At 41.8% G+C, this 18,570-nt stretch overlaps 1 protein-coding gene across 1 annotated transcript in view; it reads left to right on the top strand.

The window, feature by feature from the left end:
• The window catches only part of col13a1 (collagen, type XIII, alpha 1), a 173,916-nt gene that overhangs the window by 140,171 nt on the left and 15,175 nt on the right, over window positions 1-18,570 (top strand). The window contains exons 20-31 of the mRNA XM_041267412.1: window positions 730-798; window positions 4,485-4,511; window positions 6,900-6,944; window positions 8,669-8,746; window positions 8,868-8,891; window positions 9,122-9,175; window positions 10,509-10,553; window positions 11,015-11,167; window positions 14,706-14,756; window positions 15,441-15,467; window positions 16,035-16,124; window positions 18,371-18,406. Of these exons, the coding sequence (XP_041123346.1) occupies window positions 730-798; window positions 4,485-4,511; window positions 6,900-6,944; window positions 8,669-8,746; window positions 8,868-8,891; window positions 9,122-9,175; window positions 10,509-10,553; window positions 11,015-11,167; window positions 14,706-14,756; window positions 15,441-15,467; window positions 16,035-16,124; window positions 18,371-18,406 (699 nt within the window). The remainder of the gene's footprint in view (window positions 1-729; window positions 799-4,484; window positions 4,512-6,899; window positions 6,945-8,668; window positions 8,747-8,867; window positions 8,892-9,121; window positions 9,176-10,508; window positions 10,554-11,014; window positions 11,168-14,705; window positions 14,757-15,440; window positions 15,468-16,034; window positions 16,125-18,370; window positions 18,407-18,570) is intronic.

Below are 18,570 nucleotides of genomic sequence, written 5' to 3'. Positions count from 1 at the left end.
CAAAATAAACGACTGAATTCCACTGTACATAATGGGCTGTTGCCATTTAACTTAGAAATTCCAGTTTAAGAACAATACAAAATGAAATCAAAATGTAATATAAGAGTAAAAGAATACTACGAGACAGGAGCATTTTTTTAGAAAAGTTTACCACAGTACATCTGCATTGTAATTTTTCAGTTTTCCTCCATGCTTTTCTCATGGTTTAAAATATACTTTACCATACCACTCTAGGCTTTTACAATCCTTATCAATTCTTATCATGCTTTCATTGTACTTTATTACACTTTGCTCTGCTTTTACTGTGGAATACTAGGGCATAATTACTGAAAGTATAATTATAGCATTTTTCTTTACTAAATAAAATAAGTCTTGCCTCACTTGTTACATTACAATGAAAAACATAGCCCAGTAACACTGGGGCACTGAATAAAAAAACATACACTGGGGTGAAGAAATGACAATGGACTTATTAGACAGACTGATCGAGTGGTAAATCAGTGGTACATTTCCACAGAGACAGGGACAGCACTTGCATTCAGTGGTATTGGCATTGTATACTGTAATTCCATCAACATTTTCAGAACACGGGACTCTTGTTTGTTTTTGTTTTCTCATAGCCATTCTCATACTGTTTATAAGAAACAAGCAATTTGTGAAGTATGGTATGCTTAAAGCTGCTCCGTTTGTTGTCGTCTAAATTTATATTTCAAACCATCCCTCCCACAGGGCGAGAAGGGTGAGCTGAGCACTGCAGCCAGTGGAATCAAAGGAGAGCCGGGCATGCCAGGGATGCAGGTAAAGCACTTTGTTACATCACCAACCCTTTGAGTTTGTCTGTTTATTATTATTATTATTATTATTATTATTATTATTATTATTATTATTATTATTATTATTATTGATATTATAATATAGTACTATATGTGTGTATGTGTGTGTGTGTGTGTGTGTGTATATATATATATATATATATATATATATATATATATATATATACACACCTTTTTTTTTACATCCTCTGGTTTTAAAATAAAGCCAATTAATGTTTGAAATGCTATTGGCTTTGTGTGCTCTCATCTCTTCATGGACACTGGAATGTGAGGTGAGAGTGCCCTTTGTGGGGTAACAGGGTAACATTTCCACTTCCGGATACAGACTGGGTTTTTATTTGTTGCATATATTTATACATACTCCATAACAATTACTCTGGTATTTCTGTTTTATTGTTGATGTTGTTCGAAAACAACACATCAACAATATATATATATATTTTCCATATGCAATAATTTACATAAATAAAAGAACATTAAAAAAGTTACGAACAACAAAAGGCGATTCGGCTAAATCCATTCCATACACCCACTCCCTCCAACCCATTCCATACACCCACCAGCCTGAACCTCAGCCTAATCAGCTTTTTATCTACTAAATTTCAGCAGACCTTACCAGTGTGGGCAGCAATGAGACAATAAGAGTACAATTCCATGAAGTGTGAAATAACCATGACATGTTGTGACCAAGATGGCTTTTCTGGGGTGACGTCAGACCAGAAACAAATATCAAAACAATGAATGGCGGGGCAAAGCTGAAGTGCAATGGCTCTCAGTGTTTTATTAAATAAACAATAAAACAAACAATTTGAACAAAACAAGGCACAAACAAAATTACACATTGGCCAAACAAATAAACAAACAAATAATACACAAGTATTGTGCTGGTTTTCAACCATCCCGTCTAGCAATTGTCTACTCTCTTCTATAGACTTACGTCTCTCCTCTGACACACACAACTTGGAGCACGGACAGCTGCAGGCTTTTATATTCTGGCCAAGAGGTTAACTAGCTATTAGTTAAATTACCTTTTTACCCCTCGGCCATAGTCTGCACGAGATTAAATAAGGATGCATGACTGTCAGCTAGTTAAATAATCAGTAGCTGATCAGTCACGCATCCTCACAAGGTTTTTAAAAACAAAAACAATAACCTGGTGGATGGTGTCTCGCTTGTCCGGGCATACAATACACAATAATAATACAAATAATAATATTGGACAGCTTTTGCCGTCGTTAATACATAAATCAAAATAATAATAAACAAAGGTACGGGACACTCCGCCACACATGCCCCCCCTTGTGCGCAGCACACATGGCCTTAAAAGGCTACCTACTCCCTTAGTCCCCAAAGTCCCAGTTTATAGTCCCAGCCCAGGAACAGGGGCAGCAACCGGCCAAAGGTGGCGGCCACCAAATTCCCCGCAGCGAAAGTGCTGCGGGGGAAAGTGGTCTCCTGACCTCTTTCCCCTTCTTCATAGTCGGCAGCTCCCCCCTGTTGGGCTCCGGCCACAGTATTTCCTGCGGATAAGCAGGGCTGACAGCAACCCCAGATGAAGCAGTTCGGGCGACCCCAGGTGAAGCAGAGCCGGCGACCCCAGGCGACAGCAGCAGCAGAGTACCCTCGGGAAGTGACGGCAGCAGCAGCAGACCCTCAGGAGGCGGCGGCAACAGCATCGGACCCTCGGGAGGTGAACTCGGGAGGGGAGCCCCTGGCCATAGAGGTGGCAGCGAAAGCTCCACTTCTCCCTCGTACCCTCTAACTGGTAGCTCCCCAGGTGATGCAGAGCAGCAGGCAACCCCAGGTGATGCAGAGCAGCAGACAACCCCAGGTGATTCGGAGCAAGGCTGGCATCCTTGGGCGGAACAAGGCAGGCATCCTTGGGTGGTAGAGACGGAACCAGCAGGTACTCACCCTCTGCTGGTGGAGGTGGGAGCTGCAAGTAGTCCTCCTATGGCGGTGGAGGTGGAGGTGGGAACAGCAGGCACTTTTCCTCCGCTGTTCTCATTATGGGCTGTGGACCTGGGGGCTTCCCTTTCCTTGGCTGAGGACACTCAGTGTCCTGCCTCTTGGGCTGTGGATGTTCATGCTCCTGCCCCTCAGGCTGTGGAGACAAAACCAGCAGGCATTCTCCCTTTGCTGGTGGAGGCAGCAGCAATGGCTCCTCTCCCTCTGATGCTGGAGACGGTAGCGATGGCTCCTCTCTCTCTGATGCTGGAGACGGCAACGATGGCTCCTCTCCCTCTGATGCTGGAGATGGCAGTGATGGCTCCTCTCCCTCTGATGTTGGAGATGGCAGCGATGGCTTCTCTCCCTTTGGCACTGGAAATAGCAGGGCTTGCCCCTCTTGCACTAAAGATAACGGGGCTTGCCCCTCTTGCACTGGAGATAGTGGGGCTTCTCCCTCTTGGCTGGAAACAGTAACGGAGCCCCTCCCATGTCAACAGCCATGTAGTTGAACACCATGGCTGCGATGTCTAGGAGGGATGCTAGGTGGTGTTGCTGTTCCCAGGATTCCCAGCGCTCCCTATCTTGGGCCCACAGGAGGTTGATCACAGCAGGGAGAGCCTCCTCGATATCCCTCTCAGGCTCCGTAGCCAATCCTCAGAGGAGAGTGGACCAGTCCACCTCGGAGGACGCAGAGGCAACTCCTGCTCCTCTCCCTCGGATGATGGTGGTGGAGGTGAAACCAGCAGGCATTCTCCTTCTCCTGGTGGAGGTGGGAACAGCTCCTCCATTCTGGGCTCTGGATGCATAGGCTCCCCCCTTCTGGGCGCTGGATGCACAGGCTCCCCCTTTCTGGGCTCCTCTGTCTCTGGCAATGGAGGGGGTTGGTCGGGTGCTATATGCCCAACCTCGCCAACGGCAAAGCACCATTCCTCACCTTTCAGGCAGGTGAGGCAGTCTTCCAGCGTGGTAGAGACAGTGCAGGACCTGCGACCGGCCCTGCGCTGCTGCTGATGTTGCTGCTGCTTCCTCTGGCTGCTTCTTCCCAATTTTTTTTCCAAACCAAAAAAACTCCTTTTTATATAACCCCCCCCCCCCCCCCCAATATTACTGGTTTGACGCTTGGTGGTGCTGTCATCCTGCTTCTAACACCAACTGTGACCAGGATAGCTTTGCAGGGGTGACGTCAGACCAGAAACAGATGTCAAAACAGTGATTGGCGGGGCAAAATTGAAGTGCAATGGTGCTCAGTGTTTTATTAAATAAACAATAAAACAAATAATAAACAAGTATCGGGCTGGCTGAATTGTCTACTCTCTTCTATAGACTTACGTCTCTCCTCTGACACACACAACCTTGAGCACAGACAGCTGCATGCTATTATATGTTGGCCGAGGGGTTAACTAGCTATTAATTCAATTACCTTCTAGTCTGCACAAGATTAGATAAGGATGCATGACTGTCAGCTAGTTAAATAATCAGTAGCTGATCCGTCACGCATCCTAACAAGGTTTTTAAAAATAAAAACAATAACCTGGCGGATGGCGTCTCGCTCGTCGGGCCAAACAATACATAATAATAATAAGTAATAATATCAGACGGCTTTCGCCATCGCATTAATAAATAAATCTAAATAATAATAAACAAAGGGGCGGGACACTCCGTCACCCATGTGCATTTACATTTATTGTTGTTTGTTCGCAGGGGGAGAAAGGAGACAAGGGCTTAAAGGTGAGACTTGACTCTCAGCGTCTGACCCAGGCTTATTATTGAACACCGGCTACACAGCTGCTGTAATGGGATGCTGTCATGAAGAGATACCGAACATGGGTTGAATTGGTCATTTCACCACATTGTTGTCCTGCTGACACTATTCATTTTCCATTGGTAGCCACATGTATTTTTAGGCTTTACTATGCTTCTCTGTTTGCTTGACATACAAGGTAAGAGAGAGGTGCTACCCATGAGGCTGTGGGTCTCATTCTCTGAGAGCTTCCTCCATGCCACAGTAATGGTTAATGTGTTGATTTTACAAAATGACAAACAAACAACTTGAGAGTTCCAAACTTTACTGTTGCAAAAACAAAACAACAAGCCTGATCAAAATTAGTCAAATCTCAATGAAATCTTTTCCAGGTCTGAATAAATAATGTTTAAAAAGGTACATGCAATAAGCAGTGGTGTAGTCCTAAATCTGAAAACATCAGAACACCAATTAAAATATAGATTTCTGAAAGAAAAAAATGGTACTAATTCACGTTTTATTTCTACATTGAACTTGATGTAACATTTAATAAGTAATGAATGAGTCTCGCATGTGACTTTTATAGGCTACTCCCCCTTGATAAGTGGTGCCAGATTGGTTGTTTTGAAACTTGGCTTGTTTTGAAAGCATTTAACGGATACAGTGGCTCTCAAAAGTATTCACCCCTCCTTGGACTTTTCCACATTTTATTGTGTTACAACATGGAATCTAAATGGATTTAATTAGGAGTTTTTGCCACTGATCAACACAAAACAGTCCATAATGACAAAGTGAAAAATAAAATTTACAAATTGTTCAAATTAATTACAAATATAAAACAGAAAACAATTGATTTCATAAGTATTCACCCCATTTGCTATGACACACCTAAATATTGCAACCAGTCTTTAGAAGTCACATAATTAGTTGAATTGAGTCTACCTGTGTGCAATTAAGGTGTTTCACATGATTTCAGGTTAAATGCACCTGTCTCTGGGAGGTCCCACAGTTGGTTAGTACATTTCCTAACAAAAACTACATCATGAAGATGAAGAAACATTCAAAGCAAATCCGGAATAAGGTTCTTCAAAAGCACCAATCAGGGGTAAAATATAAGAACATTTCCAAGACATTGAATATCCCCCGGAGCACAGTAAAATCCATTATTAAGAAATGGAGAGAATATGGCACAACTGTGAATCTGTCTAGAACAGGCCGTCCTCAAAAACTGAGTATCTGGGCGAGAAGGGCACTAGTCATTGAGGCCAAAAGAGGCCTATGGCAACTCTAAAGGAGTTACAGTCTTGTGGCATGTGGGAGACTCTGAGACCAAGTGAAAGAAGATTCTGTGGTCTGATGAGACCAAAATAGAGGTTTTTGGCCTCAATGCTAAGTGTTATGTTTTGTGCAAGCCTAAGACAGCACATCGTCCCGAGAACACCATCCCTACCATTATGCATGGTGGTGGCAGCATCATGCTATGGGGATGCTTCTCTGCGTCAGGGCCTGGAAAGCTTTTGAAGATAGAGAGCAAAATGAATGCAGCAAAGTACAGAGAAATCCTGGAGGAAAACCTGCTGAAGTCTGCAAGACACCTGGGACTTGGGAGAAGATTAATCTTCCAGCAGGACAATGACCCCAAACATACTGCCAAAGCCACACTGGAGTGGCTTCAAAACAAAAAGGTCAATGTCCTGGAGTGGCCCAGTCAAAGCTCAGACCTCAATCCAATTCAGAATATGTGGAAATAAATGAAAATTGCTGTTCACCAAAGGTTCCCATCTAACTTGATAGAGCTTGAGCAATTTTGCAAAGAAGAATGGACAAAAATTGCAGTGTCCAGATGTGCAAAGCTGGTAGAGACTTATCCAAATAGACTCATGGCTGTAATTGCTGCCAAAGCTGCCTCTACCAAATATTGACTCAAGAGGGTGAATACTTCTGCAATCAATTATTTTCTGTTTTGTATTTGTAATTAATTTAGAACAATTTGTAGATTTTATTTTTCACTTTGACATTCTGGACTTTTTTTGTGTTGATTAGAGTGGCCGGACACAATATAAACATTTTCATTTCAAATCAGTAAAGATTCTTAAGTTAATTCTTAAGTCAGGTTCTGCCCACAGAAAAAAAGTACTGGGATGGTGTACCTGCTCGACCACACCAGTGACAGTAACATAATTAGTATGAAAGTATTAGGCATTTCCAATATGAACATTTGAACTATATATGTACCATGTAACTACCTGTGATTACAGTTTAACTTGTGTAAGTGGGATCTTTGGAATCAAGATTACTGCATTTCAGCAAATGCCTCCTGTATACATGTCTATGCCCTGGTGTTGGATCCTGACTGTTCTCTTTGTGTGTTTAAGGGTGACTCTGGAGTTCCTGGACCAGAAGGACCATCTGGACCAAGAGTAAGTATCTTATGTGAACATTAACATTACACTCACCTTCCACAGACTAAGACCGGATTACGTAAAAATAAACTTTAATTATGTTCAAAATGATGCAAATAATTATTGTTGGATATTTGCAAAATAGTTCACTGGGCCCATTGAAGTTTACATGTACAGTGGCTTTCAAAACAATGTATTGTGTTACAACATGGAATCAAAGTCGATTTAATTAAGAGTTTTTGCCACTGATCAACACAAAAAAAAGTCCATAATGTCAAAGTGAAAAATAAAATCTATAAATTGTTCTAAATTAATTAAAAATACAATACATAAAATAATTGATTGCATAAGTATTCACCTCCTTGAGTCAATATTTGGTAGAGGCACCTTTGGCAGCAATTACAGCCATGAGTTTATTTGGATAAGTCTCTACCAGCTTTGCACATCTGGACACTGCAATTTTTGTCCATTCTTCTTTGCAAAATTGCTCAAGCTCTATCAAGTTAGATGGGAACCTTTGGTGAACAGCAATTTTCATTTATTTCCACATATTCTGAATTGGATTGAGGTCTGAGCTTTGACTGGGCCACTCCAGGACATTGACCTTTTTGTTTTGAAGCCACTCCAGTGTGGCTTTGGCTGTATGTTTGGGGTCATTGTCACTGGAAGAGGAATCTTCTACCAATTCCAAGGTCTCTTGTAGACTTCAGCAGGTTTTCCTCCAGGATTTCTCTGTACTTGGCTGCATCCATTTTGCCCACTATTTTCACTATTTTCACGATCCCCATGCTTCACGGTAGGGTTGGTGTTCTCAGGATGATGTGTGGTGTTAGGCTTGTGCCAAACATAGTGCTTAGTGTTGAGGCCAAAAGTTTTATTTTGGACTCATCAAACCATAGAATTTTCTTCCACTTGGTCTCAGTGTCTCTCACATGCCTTCTGGCAAACTCTAGCCAAGATTTGATGATTTTTTTTCAATAATGGCTTTCTTTTTGCCACTTTCCCATAAAGGCCAGTTTTGTGAAGCACCCGGGCTATTGTTGCTGTATTCACAGTGTCTCCCAGCTCAGCTGTGGAAGACTGTAACTCCTTTAGAGTTGCCATAGGCCTCTTTGTGGCCTCAATGACTAGGGCCCTTCTCGCCCAGATACTCAGTTTTTGAGGACGGCCTGTTCTAGACAGATTCACAGTTGTGCCATATTCTCTCCATTTCTTAATAATGGACTTTACTCTCCTCTGGGGGATATTCAATGCCTTACCAACTGTGGGACCTCCCAGAAACAGGTGTATTTAACCTGAAATCATGTGAAACACCTTAATTGCACACAGGTGGACTCCATTCAACTAATTATGGGACTTCTAAAGACAATTGGTTGCAACAGAGCTTATTTAGGTGTGTCACAGCAAAGGGGGTGAATACTTATGCAATCAATTATTTTCTGTTTTATATTTGTAATTAATTTAGAACAATTTGTAGATTTTATTTCTCACTTTGACATTATGGACTTTTTTGTGTTGATCAGTGGCAAAAACTCCTAATTTAAATCCATTTTGATTCCATGTTGTAACAGAATAAAATGTGGAAAAGTCCAAGAGGGGTGAATACTTTTGAGACCCACTGTAGTTACTCCCTTATTCCAGCAGTAGATAACATGTACAAGCAAATGAAATCGTTAACCAGCTATCACCATGTTATTGCACGGTTATGTATGCCCTATAACCTCGCTTATCCTTCTTTGCAGGGTCCGCCCGGTCCAGCAGGGGAACCTGGAAAGACTGAGATGCTCGACTACAACAGCAATGTGGATGAAAAGCTGCAGGTACGGCTTTCAAACCCTCTTCATAGCATGCAGGAGTGAGGCCGGCGAGTTCATTTACATGCTTCACTTGTATCCTTCATACTTCTACAGGCTTTTCATTATTTTTAACTCTCTTTTTCAGGAAATAAGGACATTAGCTTTGCTGGTAAGGTTTTTTTTTTTTTTTTTTTTAAGCATGATGCTTTATATTGTCTTTCTTTCATATATAATGCACAATATCTTGTGAGAACATATCTAACTATTATCACCCTTAATCTCTAAGCAGTAAACATACCAGTTTCATGGATGACAATAGATGTCCTCCACTTCAGTTGTCCTCAAATACGTGGAGATAACATTAAGGTGTGTTTCTAATAAGTAGTGTTTGATTTCCAGGGTCCCCCTGGTCTACCAGGGCCCCCTGGCCCCTCAGGAACACCAGGAACGAAGGTAAGTGACATGCTTGCACACCCAGCAGTGCAGGGCAGGGCAAAGGAGAGGAGAGGAGAGGAGGGAGCAGAGCAGGGCAGAGCAGAGCCCAGCAGGCACGGCAGAGGAAGGCAGGTCAGGGCAGATCAAATCAGGGTAGGGCAGATAATAGCAGGGCAAGGCATAGCAAATTATAGCAGCGCAGAGCAGGGCAGGGAAGGGCAGAGCACGGCAGGGCAAAGCAGGGCAGGGCAGAGCACAGCAGGGCATGGCAGATCAGATCAGAGCAGTGCTGGGGAGAGCAGAGCAGGGAAAGGCAGATCAGGGCAGAGCAGGCAGTGCAGAGGAGAGTAGAGTAGAGAAAGGCAAGGCAGGGCAGAGCAAAGCAGGGCAGGGCAGACAGGGTAGAGTAGGGCAGGGCATGGCAAGGCACGTCAGGGCAGTGCAGGGCAAAGCAGAGCAGGGCAGGGCCGAGCAGGACACGGTAGGGCAGGGTATTGCAGATCAGATCAAATCAGTGCAGGGGTGAGCAGAGCAGGACAGGGCTGATCAGAGCAGAGCAGGGAGGGCAGGGCTAAGCAGGGCAATTCGTTGTATGGCAAGGTAGGGAAGGGCAGTGCAGGGCAAAACGGGGTAGAGCAGGGAGGGGCAGAGTACAGCAGGGCATTGCAGATCACATCAGAGCAGGGCAGGGGTAAGCAGAGCAGACCAGGGCAGACCAGGGCAGGGCAGAGCAGATCAGGGTAGGGCAGAGCAGGGCAGGGCAGGGCAGGACAGGGCAGGGCAGAGGAGGGCAGAACAAGCAGGGCAAAGGAGACTAGGGCAGGCAGAGCAGACCAGGGCAGAGCATGGCAGTGCAGGGCAGGGCTTTTTTCACACTCAGTCATACTGTACATCTGATAACCCCCCTGAGAAATGCTTCAGAACTAATTATTACAAATTTTACCTTGCATTTTGTTCTATCTGGGATTGGTGTTATTTCAAGGAATGCAATATAAAGCAAGTCTGTTCATAAACAATAACAAAGTTGAAAATTGTCCTTTGAGAACATGCTCCAGTTTGTTGGAAATTAAAAATGTACATGCTAATTAAAAAACAAAAATTTGAACTTCACTGTGATTACACATATACAGTAGTTCTAGCATCACTGCAACAAACTATACAACTTCATGCAATTTAAAAAAACAGTTTTATAATTTCTTGCAATTACATTTGTAATTAGTCATATAAATCGTTGGCATTTAAAATGCCACAAAGACAATGATTATAATTCCAATGACTCCATCTCTTCATGCTTATGTGTCAGCCGAATGTGATGAGCTGGTGAGTTGAACCCGTTCCTTCTCTTTCACAGGGAGAAATGGGGTTACCTGGTGCACCTGGTCTTGATGGGGAGAAGGTTTGTGTTCAATACTGTGTAGTATGCACACATAGTCTATGTTAACAATCTAAACAGTGCTGTAGAAAACAGCAGTATCAGGACAGAAGTCCTACAGTCTGTGTGTGTTTCAAGGTTTGTGCACTCACATCACAACCTCAGACCTGTCTTATCTTCATTGTCCTAGCTGGTTGCCCAGTGGTAAACCATGGTTTTATGGATGCTGGTGTTGTAATTGTTCCTATAGTAGCTCCACTCATCTTTCAGATCAGTTGTCAGGGGCTATGCATGTGTTCACTGTATGTCTTATTCTAAGCCTTTCCTCTCGCATTGGCTCCCAGTACGTAGCAGTTCAGACAAATCCCACATCTCATTGTTTCAGACAGGTTTTTTAATGGAAAAGTTCAGATGCCTTAGGTTTTGGGTGTTTCTTTTTTGCCTCTTGGTTGCTGGTGAGTCATGTTCCTGGTTGTGTTTTCTAGGGCCCCCGAGGGAAAGCAGGCGAGCAGGGCCCCCCTGGCCCTGAGGGCCCCAAAGGCAGGGATGGTTTCACCGGGCAGAAGGGGGAGCCAGGAATCATGGGCTTCACTGGGCCGAAAGGAGACAAGGGAGACCTAGGTCCAGCTGGTGCTCCGGTAAGTGATTCATCACACTGTTGGGAGTACTGACCACAACATTACCATGATATCGTCGAGAACCTGAATCAAGAAGTGCCTATGCTGTACATTACTGGCTTTCTGTCTGGAAGGGCAGAACAGGAAAGATCTTCGATTCAGTGTGATCGTCCATTTCCTCCTCCGAGCATTTCTTTCTGCAGGCTCTACCAGAAACAGTAGACTGTCTGTAGAACCAATAGAACGTTTTCAACATCGCACACACTGTTCCACAATCCAATTTAAATAGAATGGCCCTCATTCTTTTTTTTTTTTTTTAACATTGTATTAAAAGGGAATCCCACAACATTTTGTTTCTTGGAACAGCCTCTAACTGTAACTAATAGGCAACTAGAATCATAGGCGCTGGCAATGGGGATGGGGGAGGGGCCTCAGGGGCTTGAGCCCCCATGAAATAAAAAGGGGGCTTAGGAGGTATTAATAACAATTATTGTACCATTCGCATTGTATAGAATAAAGTTAACATGCACAAGTACTTAGTACACAAAAAAAGTAAAATCATGGAAATGGATGTAATACACTTTTGCTTAGGCACTTCCTTTATTCAAAAAAATGCAGTATGACATAGTGTGGTTGTGTACATGCAGTATTTATGTGTAGCTATGTAATGCAATGAGATAGTTGAACAAACAGGCATGTACAATTGGGAACAGCTAAAATGCAAAACAAAGTGTGAGTGGACTGTTTTCTGGAAAGACAGAAGAGCAATACATCGGAGAGCAGAAGTTTACCTACTTACAGAGGCTTTCTTTACAACATGCTGTTTTAAAATAATGGAAAACCCGATTAAGCTTGGTTCATACAGCACTTCAGTTGCAGATGAATTCAATACATCAGGGACAGACAGCTAAAAGCTTTGCAGATTCACTATTTGCTGTACGGGACGCATCATGTCGCAACCCTTTTCACTGCTCAAAGTGGTCTCAGCTGTTGTTCATACTTTAAATACAGACTGCATTCACAAAATTGGATCAATTGACTTTTAAGTAGATGTTCTGAGTTTGTACCTCTATACAAGAGGATTGCAAAAAATCTGAAGCATAGTCATTGACATATCCATCCTCTCAACCAACAGAGACATAAACAAACATTATTTAGAAAGATGCGGGTATGTGACAGTGAGAGATATTTTAGGTATTTTAGAATGACAGGTGAATGATTTGATGATCTGTTAAGACTGTATGCCATTCCAAAAAAGACACACGTCGCAAAATTGTAGATTGCGTAATTCTAATTTTTCGCATAGGGTCAGAGACCCTCGACTCGAACCAGAAATTATGTCTGAATATGTACTGTAAGTTTTGTACTTTAATGTAACATTTAAGCTTGTCAGTAGTTATATTATTAGTTTTAGTGTACTATTTAAAAGCACTTCTATAAGGTGATGTAGCTAAAACTACATAATTTGGTAAACTTTTCAGGATTCTTGTGTTTTTGCCGCACCTCACCTGTGAAATGTACTAAAAATTACTGTGCCAAAATCAGAGCCTTACTGATATAGCTAGTAGCCTATTCTGTCACATTATGCATACAAAATTACAAAGCTTTACAAATCATTAACTTAATACAGTTCAGTAAAACTTTAACACCTACAGTTAAGGTATTGAAATACTGTAATTAAACGTACAATGTACTAAACTTTGAAAAGCATCAAAGAATACAATTCAGTACAATTGACACATTAGAGAACTTTAGGAATCGTTAACTTCAAAATTCAGTAAAATGTTTCTAAACTTTGATACTTGAAATAATGTACAATTGAAATAAATACAATAAAAGTTCTTAACTGCTCAATAACATAAATGGGATCTCCAGCCCTTAATGACAAAATAGAAGATAAATCAGGAATGAGGTGACTGTTTTAATGTGCTTAACTGCAACAATTTAAAGAACACAATGCTCCATGTAAGGTCGTGGTGGTCTGAATAATTGTGTAACTTTCATTTGCCTCAGTCTGCTGGTCCTTTGGCAGCTAGCAACAGAAGCTGTGTGTGTAATACGCCACATGTAATTTATCACATGATTACACATGCGTTTGGTTGATTAGACAGTATGGTTGATCTAAGATCGGATAATTGACTCTCTACTGTATCTCTAATTCATTTGCATATATCTTTAAAATAATTTGAGATATCTGTAAATAAACCATTTTGAAGATATCTTAATTTCATTTTTATGTCTAAAAATGAAACAGAGATATCTCACATTGATTTACAGATATCTTGAAATAATGTTTTGCTAATATGGTATGCCAAACTGTCATCTGTAAATTTAAGATATCTCTAAATTACTTATTTTAAAAATCCTCTATGTTTTGAATGGACTTCCTGGCCATTTAGAGATACTGCTAAATGAGCAGGAACTTATTTTGAGATATCTTAAAAGGATTTAATGATATCTCTAAACGATTAGGAAGTTATTTCAAGATATCTCTAAACGATGTAGAGAGATCTCTAAATGTATTTTAGATATCTTTACATAATTTACAGATACCGTCATATATGTTTAGATATCTAGAAATGATTTAGAGATATCTTCAAATATTTAGAGATATCTCTACATCAATTTGAGACAACTCTGAACGATAATTTGATTTGCTATAGCCCGTGTATGCAAAGCAGTACTAAAAAAACTGCATTAGGAAGGCTGGTATATTTAAAGGGCAGTGTAGACTTGGTGTGATAAATTATGGCCACACTGCTCAGTGCTGTGTTGGGTTCCAAGCTGTTAGTTCTGGAACCCCCTGCTCAGTGCTGTGTTGGGTTCTAAGCTGTTAGTTCTGGAACCCTCTGCTCAGTGCTGTGTTGGGTTCTAAGCTGTTAGTTCTGGAACCCTCTGCTCAGTGCTGTGTTGGGTTCTAAGTTGTTGGTTCTGGAACCCTCTGCTCAGTGCTGTTTTGGGATCTAAACTGTTGGTTCTGGTTTAAGTACCATTAGGCACAAGAAGCTGGATTATTTTCTTACCAATTCAACACTTTGAGTTGTTTATGCCATTTAAAACATTTCTTCCTAATTGATACTTGTTTGTTAATTTGACAATTAGATTTTTTTTTTTTTTTTGTCTTTTGTTAGGCTTCAAACTGTTAAAATGTTTTTCTCTCACATTGTGGGAATGTTGTCAAGAGTTTGAGTTTGAAATGCCACATAGAGATAAACGACTATTGTAAGTGATGATAGCAATGGAATAGTTAGTAACAATATTTTAAAAAAATTGTAAATTGTAAAAGTTGGCCACGATATTTTTGTATATTTTTTCAACTTTACCAACTTTTTCCATGGTTATATTATACATTTCCCATGCTTTTGTCATGGTTTTTTTAATATGTCTTGACATACCTCTCTGTGCTTTACAATGTTTACCACCATGCATTCACTTTGCTTTATTACACATTGCTGCGCCTTTACTATGGGAATTTTTTATAAGGGAAAGTATGTCTTTGACAGTGCATTAGTGCGTCCCTGAGCTTTTGAAACTCTGCTTTAATTTCTTGCTCTTCCAGGTTAGTGGCCCCCCAGGTCTCCCGGGAGCAGAGGGACCGGCCGGGCCCCTGGTGAGTAATCAGAACCTTCCTTTTTCCCCATTCAAGCTAGCTAGACCACGTGTGATACAGTACTGCCCTGGCGATGAGACCACTACCCCTTTTAGTGATGGGCAGGGCTAGTTAATGAGCAATCATGGTATTGAATTTTAGTGCTCCTGGCCACTCCCCATTGTTGACAGTGTGGATACAAACCTTGGATTTCACAGTCACAGCCATGTTTACGAATCATTTACAAACCCTGGTCTGATCTCACAAGCACAGTAAGGAGGACCAAAGACACCCATAAATAACTCTGTTTACCATGGAGCTGTACCTCATGTAACTATGCATGTTCTTTCCAGCTGTGTCATGGGACTGTATGTAATCTAGTGCTATTAAAACTAATAGTCTGGGACTATATTTACACTGTGACAGTTGCAGGCACAGTACCGACCCTGCAGACAATAACAGTTTCTCTGAAATGGGTTCTTTCTGGAATGGGTTCCTTTCTATTAAAGTGTTTCAGTGTCAGCATGCTGTAAGTCGGAAGCAGCCATGTTGTATCTCAATCACACCGTTTTCATGTGAAGATTCTGGTGCATTTTTCCCACACACCACTAGCTGGAGACATTGTCTTGCAGGGTAGCCACTGCAATGCTTTGAAAACCCAAATCATACAATTAATAATTGCTTTTTATGCTTTTTTTAATGCAGGGACCTCCGGGACTTTCAGGGCCAAAGGTAAGAGGGCTTACTTGATATTTTACAGTATCTGTTTTCATTTTAAAGTGTTATCTAGGCATGCTGACAATTTTAAAAATATATATTTTAACCCTTATAAAAGTGTCCCACAGTAAAAGCATTGCAAAGTGCAATAAAGCATAGTAAGAGCATATTAAAAAATACTGTAGGGAAGCATTGTATAGCTCAGGGAGGTACTGTATGGTAAAGCATATTCAAAAACAGGGCAAACCATAGAAAACTATGATAAAGCTCAGTATAACCATGGGGAAAGCATGGGGACAACTGCAGATGTGAATGTTGTTGCCCTGGAGTTGAATTGAACCCTTTATTAACATTATTGAATACAATACTAAGAATGGGGTCAACAGTGTCAAAAGCTTCACAATAGAGTTACATGTTTCAAGATGGCATCTGCATGCTCAGGTCATCAGAACAGACCTGCCGATTTGTAGACTGCTGACTATGTGAAGTTCTAGGTAGTCACTGTACACTCCTGCAGGTTTGTAGGCTGCTGACTGTATGAAGTTCTGGGTAATCACTCTACACTCCTGCACGTTTCCTCAGGGTGAGGCAGGAAGAGATGGCAGGAAGGGTGACAAGGGGGATCTGGGAGAGAAGGGAGAGAAAGGAGACAGAGGCCCTCTGGGACTGCCCGTGAGTACAACAAACAATCAGACATGTTCTGGAGATCTACAGCGCTGGCCAAAAGTTTTGCATCACCTTAAAGAATTAATTAATGTTTCTTCATACAGTTGAATGAGACTTGCTGAATAATGTTATGTTAATGTATTGAATTACAATACGCTTTGTAGTTTCCATATAATTAATGAAAAATTGACAAATTGAAAAACGTGAAATTTCAAAAACTAACATGAAATCCTGTGCTACTATTATGGCGTCCTGTAGACTTCTCATTTTGTAGTTTCTCTGATTGCATGATGTTAAATTAAAAAAATCTAAATTATGTTTATATAGTTTAAAAAAAAAAAAAAAAAAAAAAGATGTCTCAATCCAAAAATTCTAGGGTGATGAAAAACTTTTGGCTATAGCTGTAGAAACTGACATGAAAAAAAACAAAACACAATTTATGTCAGAAAAGTACAGTCAACCAGTTCCTTGCTGCAGTTTATCTGGAATAGTTTGCCACTGTTCCATGCCCAGTAGTTGTTATTCATTCCTAACTCCAAACATGATCTCAGGATGATTTGTATTTTTTCCCAAAGAAGCACATTTGCTCGATAGGGCAACACAAAATGAAATAAAAAATGTGCTCATGACAATTTGGAGTAAACAGCTTTGAGAACCCAGACGTTTCTCAGCAAGGCCGTGTCTATATATCCCAAGTGCAGGGCCGGCTAAATTGCCAAAATAGCAATCCCCTTGTCCTTGTATAGAGGGCATCTCTCAATCTCCCAGTCCTTGTGTACAGGACATCTCTCAATCCCCTATTCTTTTTGTACAGGACATCTCTCAATTCCCAGTCCTTGTGTACAGGATAACTCACAATTCCCAGTCCTTGTGTACAGGACATCTCTCAATTCCCAGTCCTTGTGTACAGGACATCTCTCAATTCCCAGTCCTTGTGTACAGGACATCTCTCAATTCCCAGCCCTTGTGTACAGGCCATCCCTCAATTCCCAGTTCTTGTGTATAGGACCTCTTCAATTCCCAGCCCTTGTGTACAAGACATCACTCAATTCCTAGTCATTGTGTACAGGACATCTCTCAATTCCCAGTTGTTGTGTACAAGACATCTCTCAATCCCCAGTCCTTGTGTACAGGACATCCCTGAGGTTTCACTCCAGTGGATCCACCCTGAATGCAAAATAAACCCTGATTGGTAGCTACAGGAGCCCCACTCCCTGCTCCCTATTTGGTTTCTTTACCAGTTGGCCTGGGTGTGTGAGCTCACCCCTGTCCCAGGTGCAGAGCCCTGTGTCGCTATGTTAAGATGAAGTGATGTGTCAGCTCTGTTTTAGAAAATAGGAAGCGTATAAACCCAGTCCATGCCAGGTTGTACAGTCACTCGACATTTAGAGTGTGCATAGTGTAGAGCACTAACTGTGTCACTGGAGCACTGGTCAGGTAGCAACAGTAGACCATGGGGATCAGGGTGGGATGGTGGACCTTTGGGCTGTCTGTTATCAATGCCACGACTGTTTGGTCACTGCTTCATAGCATCCAGACACGACGGGCCAGACATGATCTACTGTTGCAACCTGCCAAGAGTCATTGCTCAATAACCCCCCCCCCCCTCCACTCACCCCCCGAACCACATTTCCCTGAGACTGTGTTATAATCTACCTAGGATTGTGTGCCTGGTTGAGAATGTTCAAGTCTGTCTGGAAGTGTTGTTTTCATTTGAAGCCGCTTGTATAACAGCATGTTGTAAAAAAAAAACAATACAAAAAAATTATCCAGAAGTGGTGCTTCTGCTTCTTTGTCACTGTGAGCCCCACAGTGTAGCAGGGCAACTCATCCATAATTGTACTGTAGTTATATTTGTAAAGGCGCAGTAACCCCTTTTAAGCTCTCTCTCACACACAGAACACATAAAAAGGGTGACGTGGTTTGGTCATCGCAGCAGTGTTAGACAACAGATAGCAATGTTCTCACAGGGACACACAACACATCGCAGCTTTTAAACCAGGTTTGTTTGACACTGAACATCTGCCAAGTGGATGTTGATTTTTATCACCCTTTTCAGGCAATGATAAAAAGTCATAGAACTGACTCAGATATATTTAAAAAGGGTTACCGTTTCTTAATAGTAAAACCATCACCTTTCATTAAACATGTTTTTGACAAAGCATATGTCCCCTAGTCACTGCTTCACTCACACCATGTCCCCCCTCCTGTTTCTTCTCTCTACTTCTTTTAACCCTTTCCATACTGTCCAGGGTGCTCATGGTTTAGACGGCAGGCCTGGCCCAGTGGTGAGTGGCATGTGTCCAATTCCCCTTGTACCTCCCCCAGCCCGCCTACCTGCTGCCTGCATCCCAGCTTGTGTCTCTCTGTGTCTCATCGTCCTATATGAGCCTTGTTTACACAGGTGCCCTGAATCAAAACCCACACTGGAAATCACTGAACTGGTGCAATT

The sequence above is a fragment of the Polyodon spathula genome, chromosome 13 (genome assembly GCF_017654505.1).
Source record: "Polyodon spathula isolate WHYD16114869_AA chromosome 13, ASM1765450v1, whole genome shotgun sequence".
NCBI classification, from domain to species: Eukaryota; Metazoa; Chordata; class Actinopteri; order Acipenseriformes; family Polyodontidae; genus Polyodon; species Polyodon spathula.
This window is presented reverse-complemented; position numbering and strand designations above follow the sequence as displayed.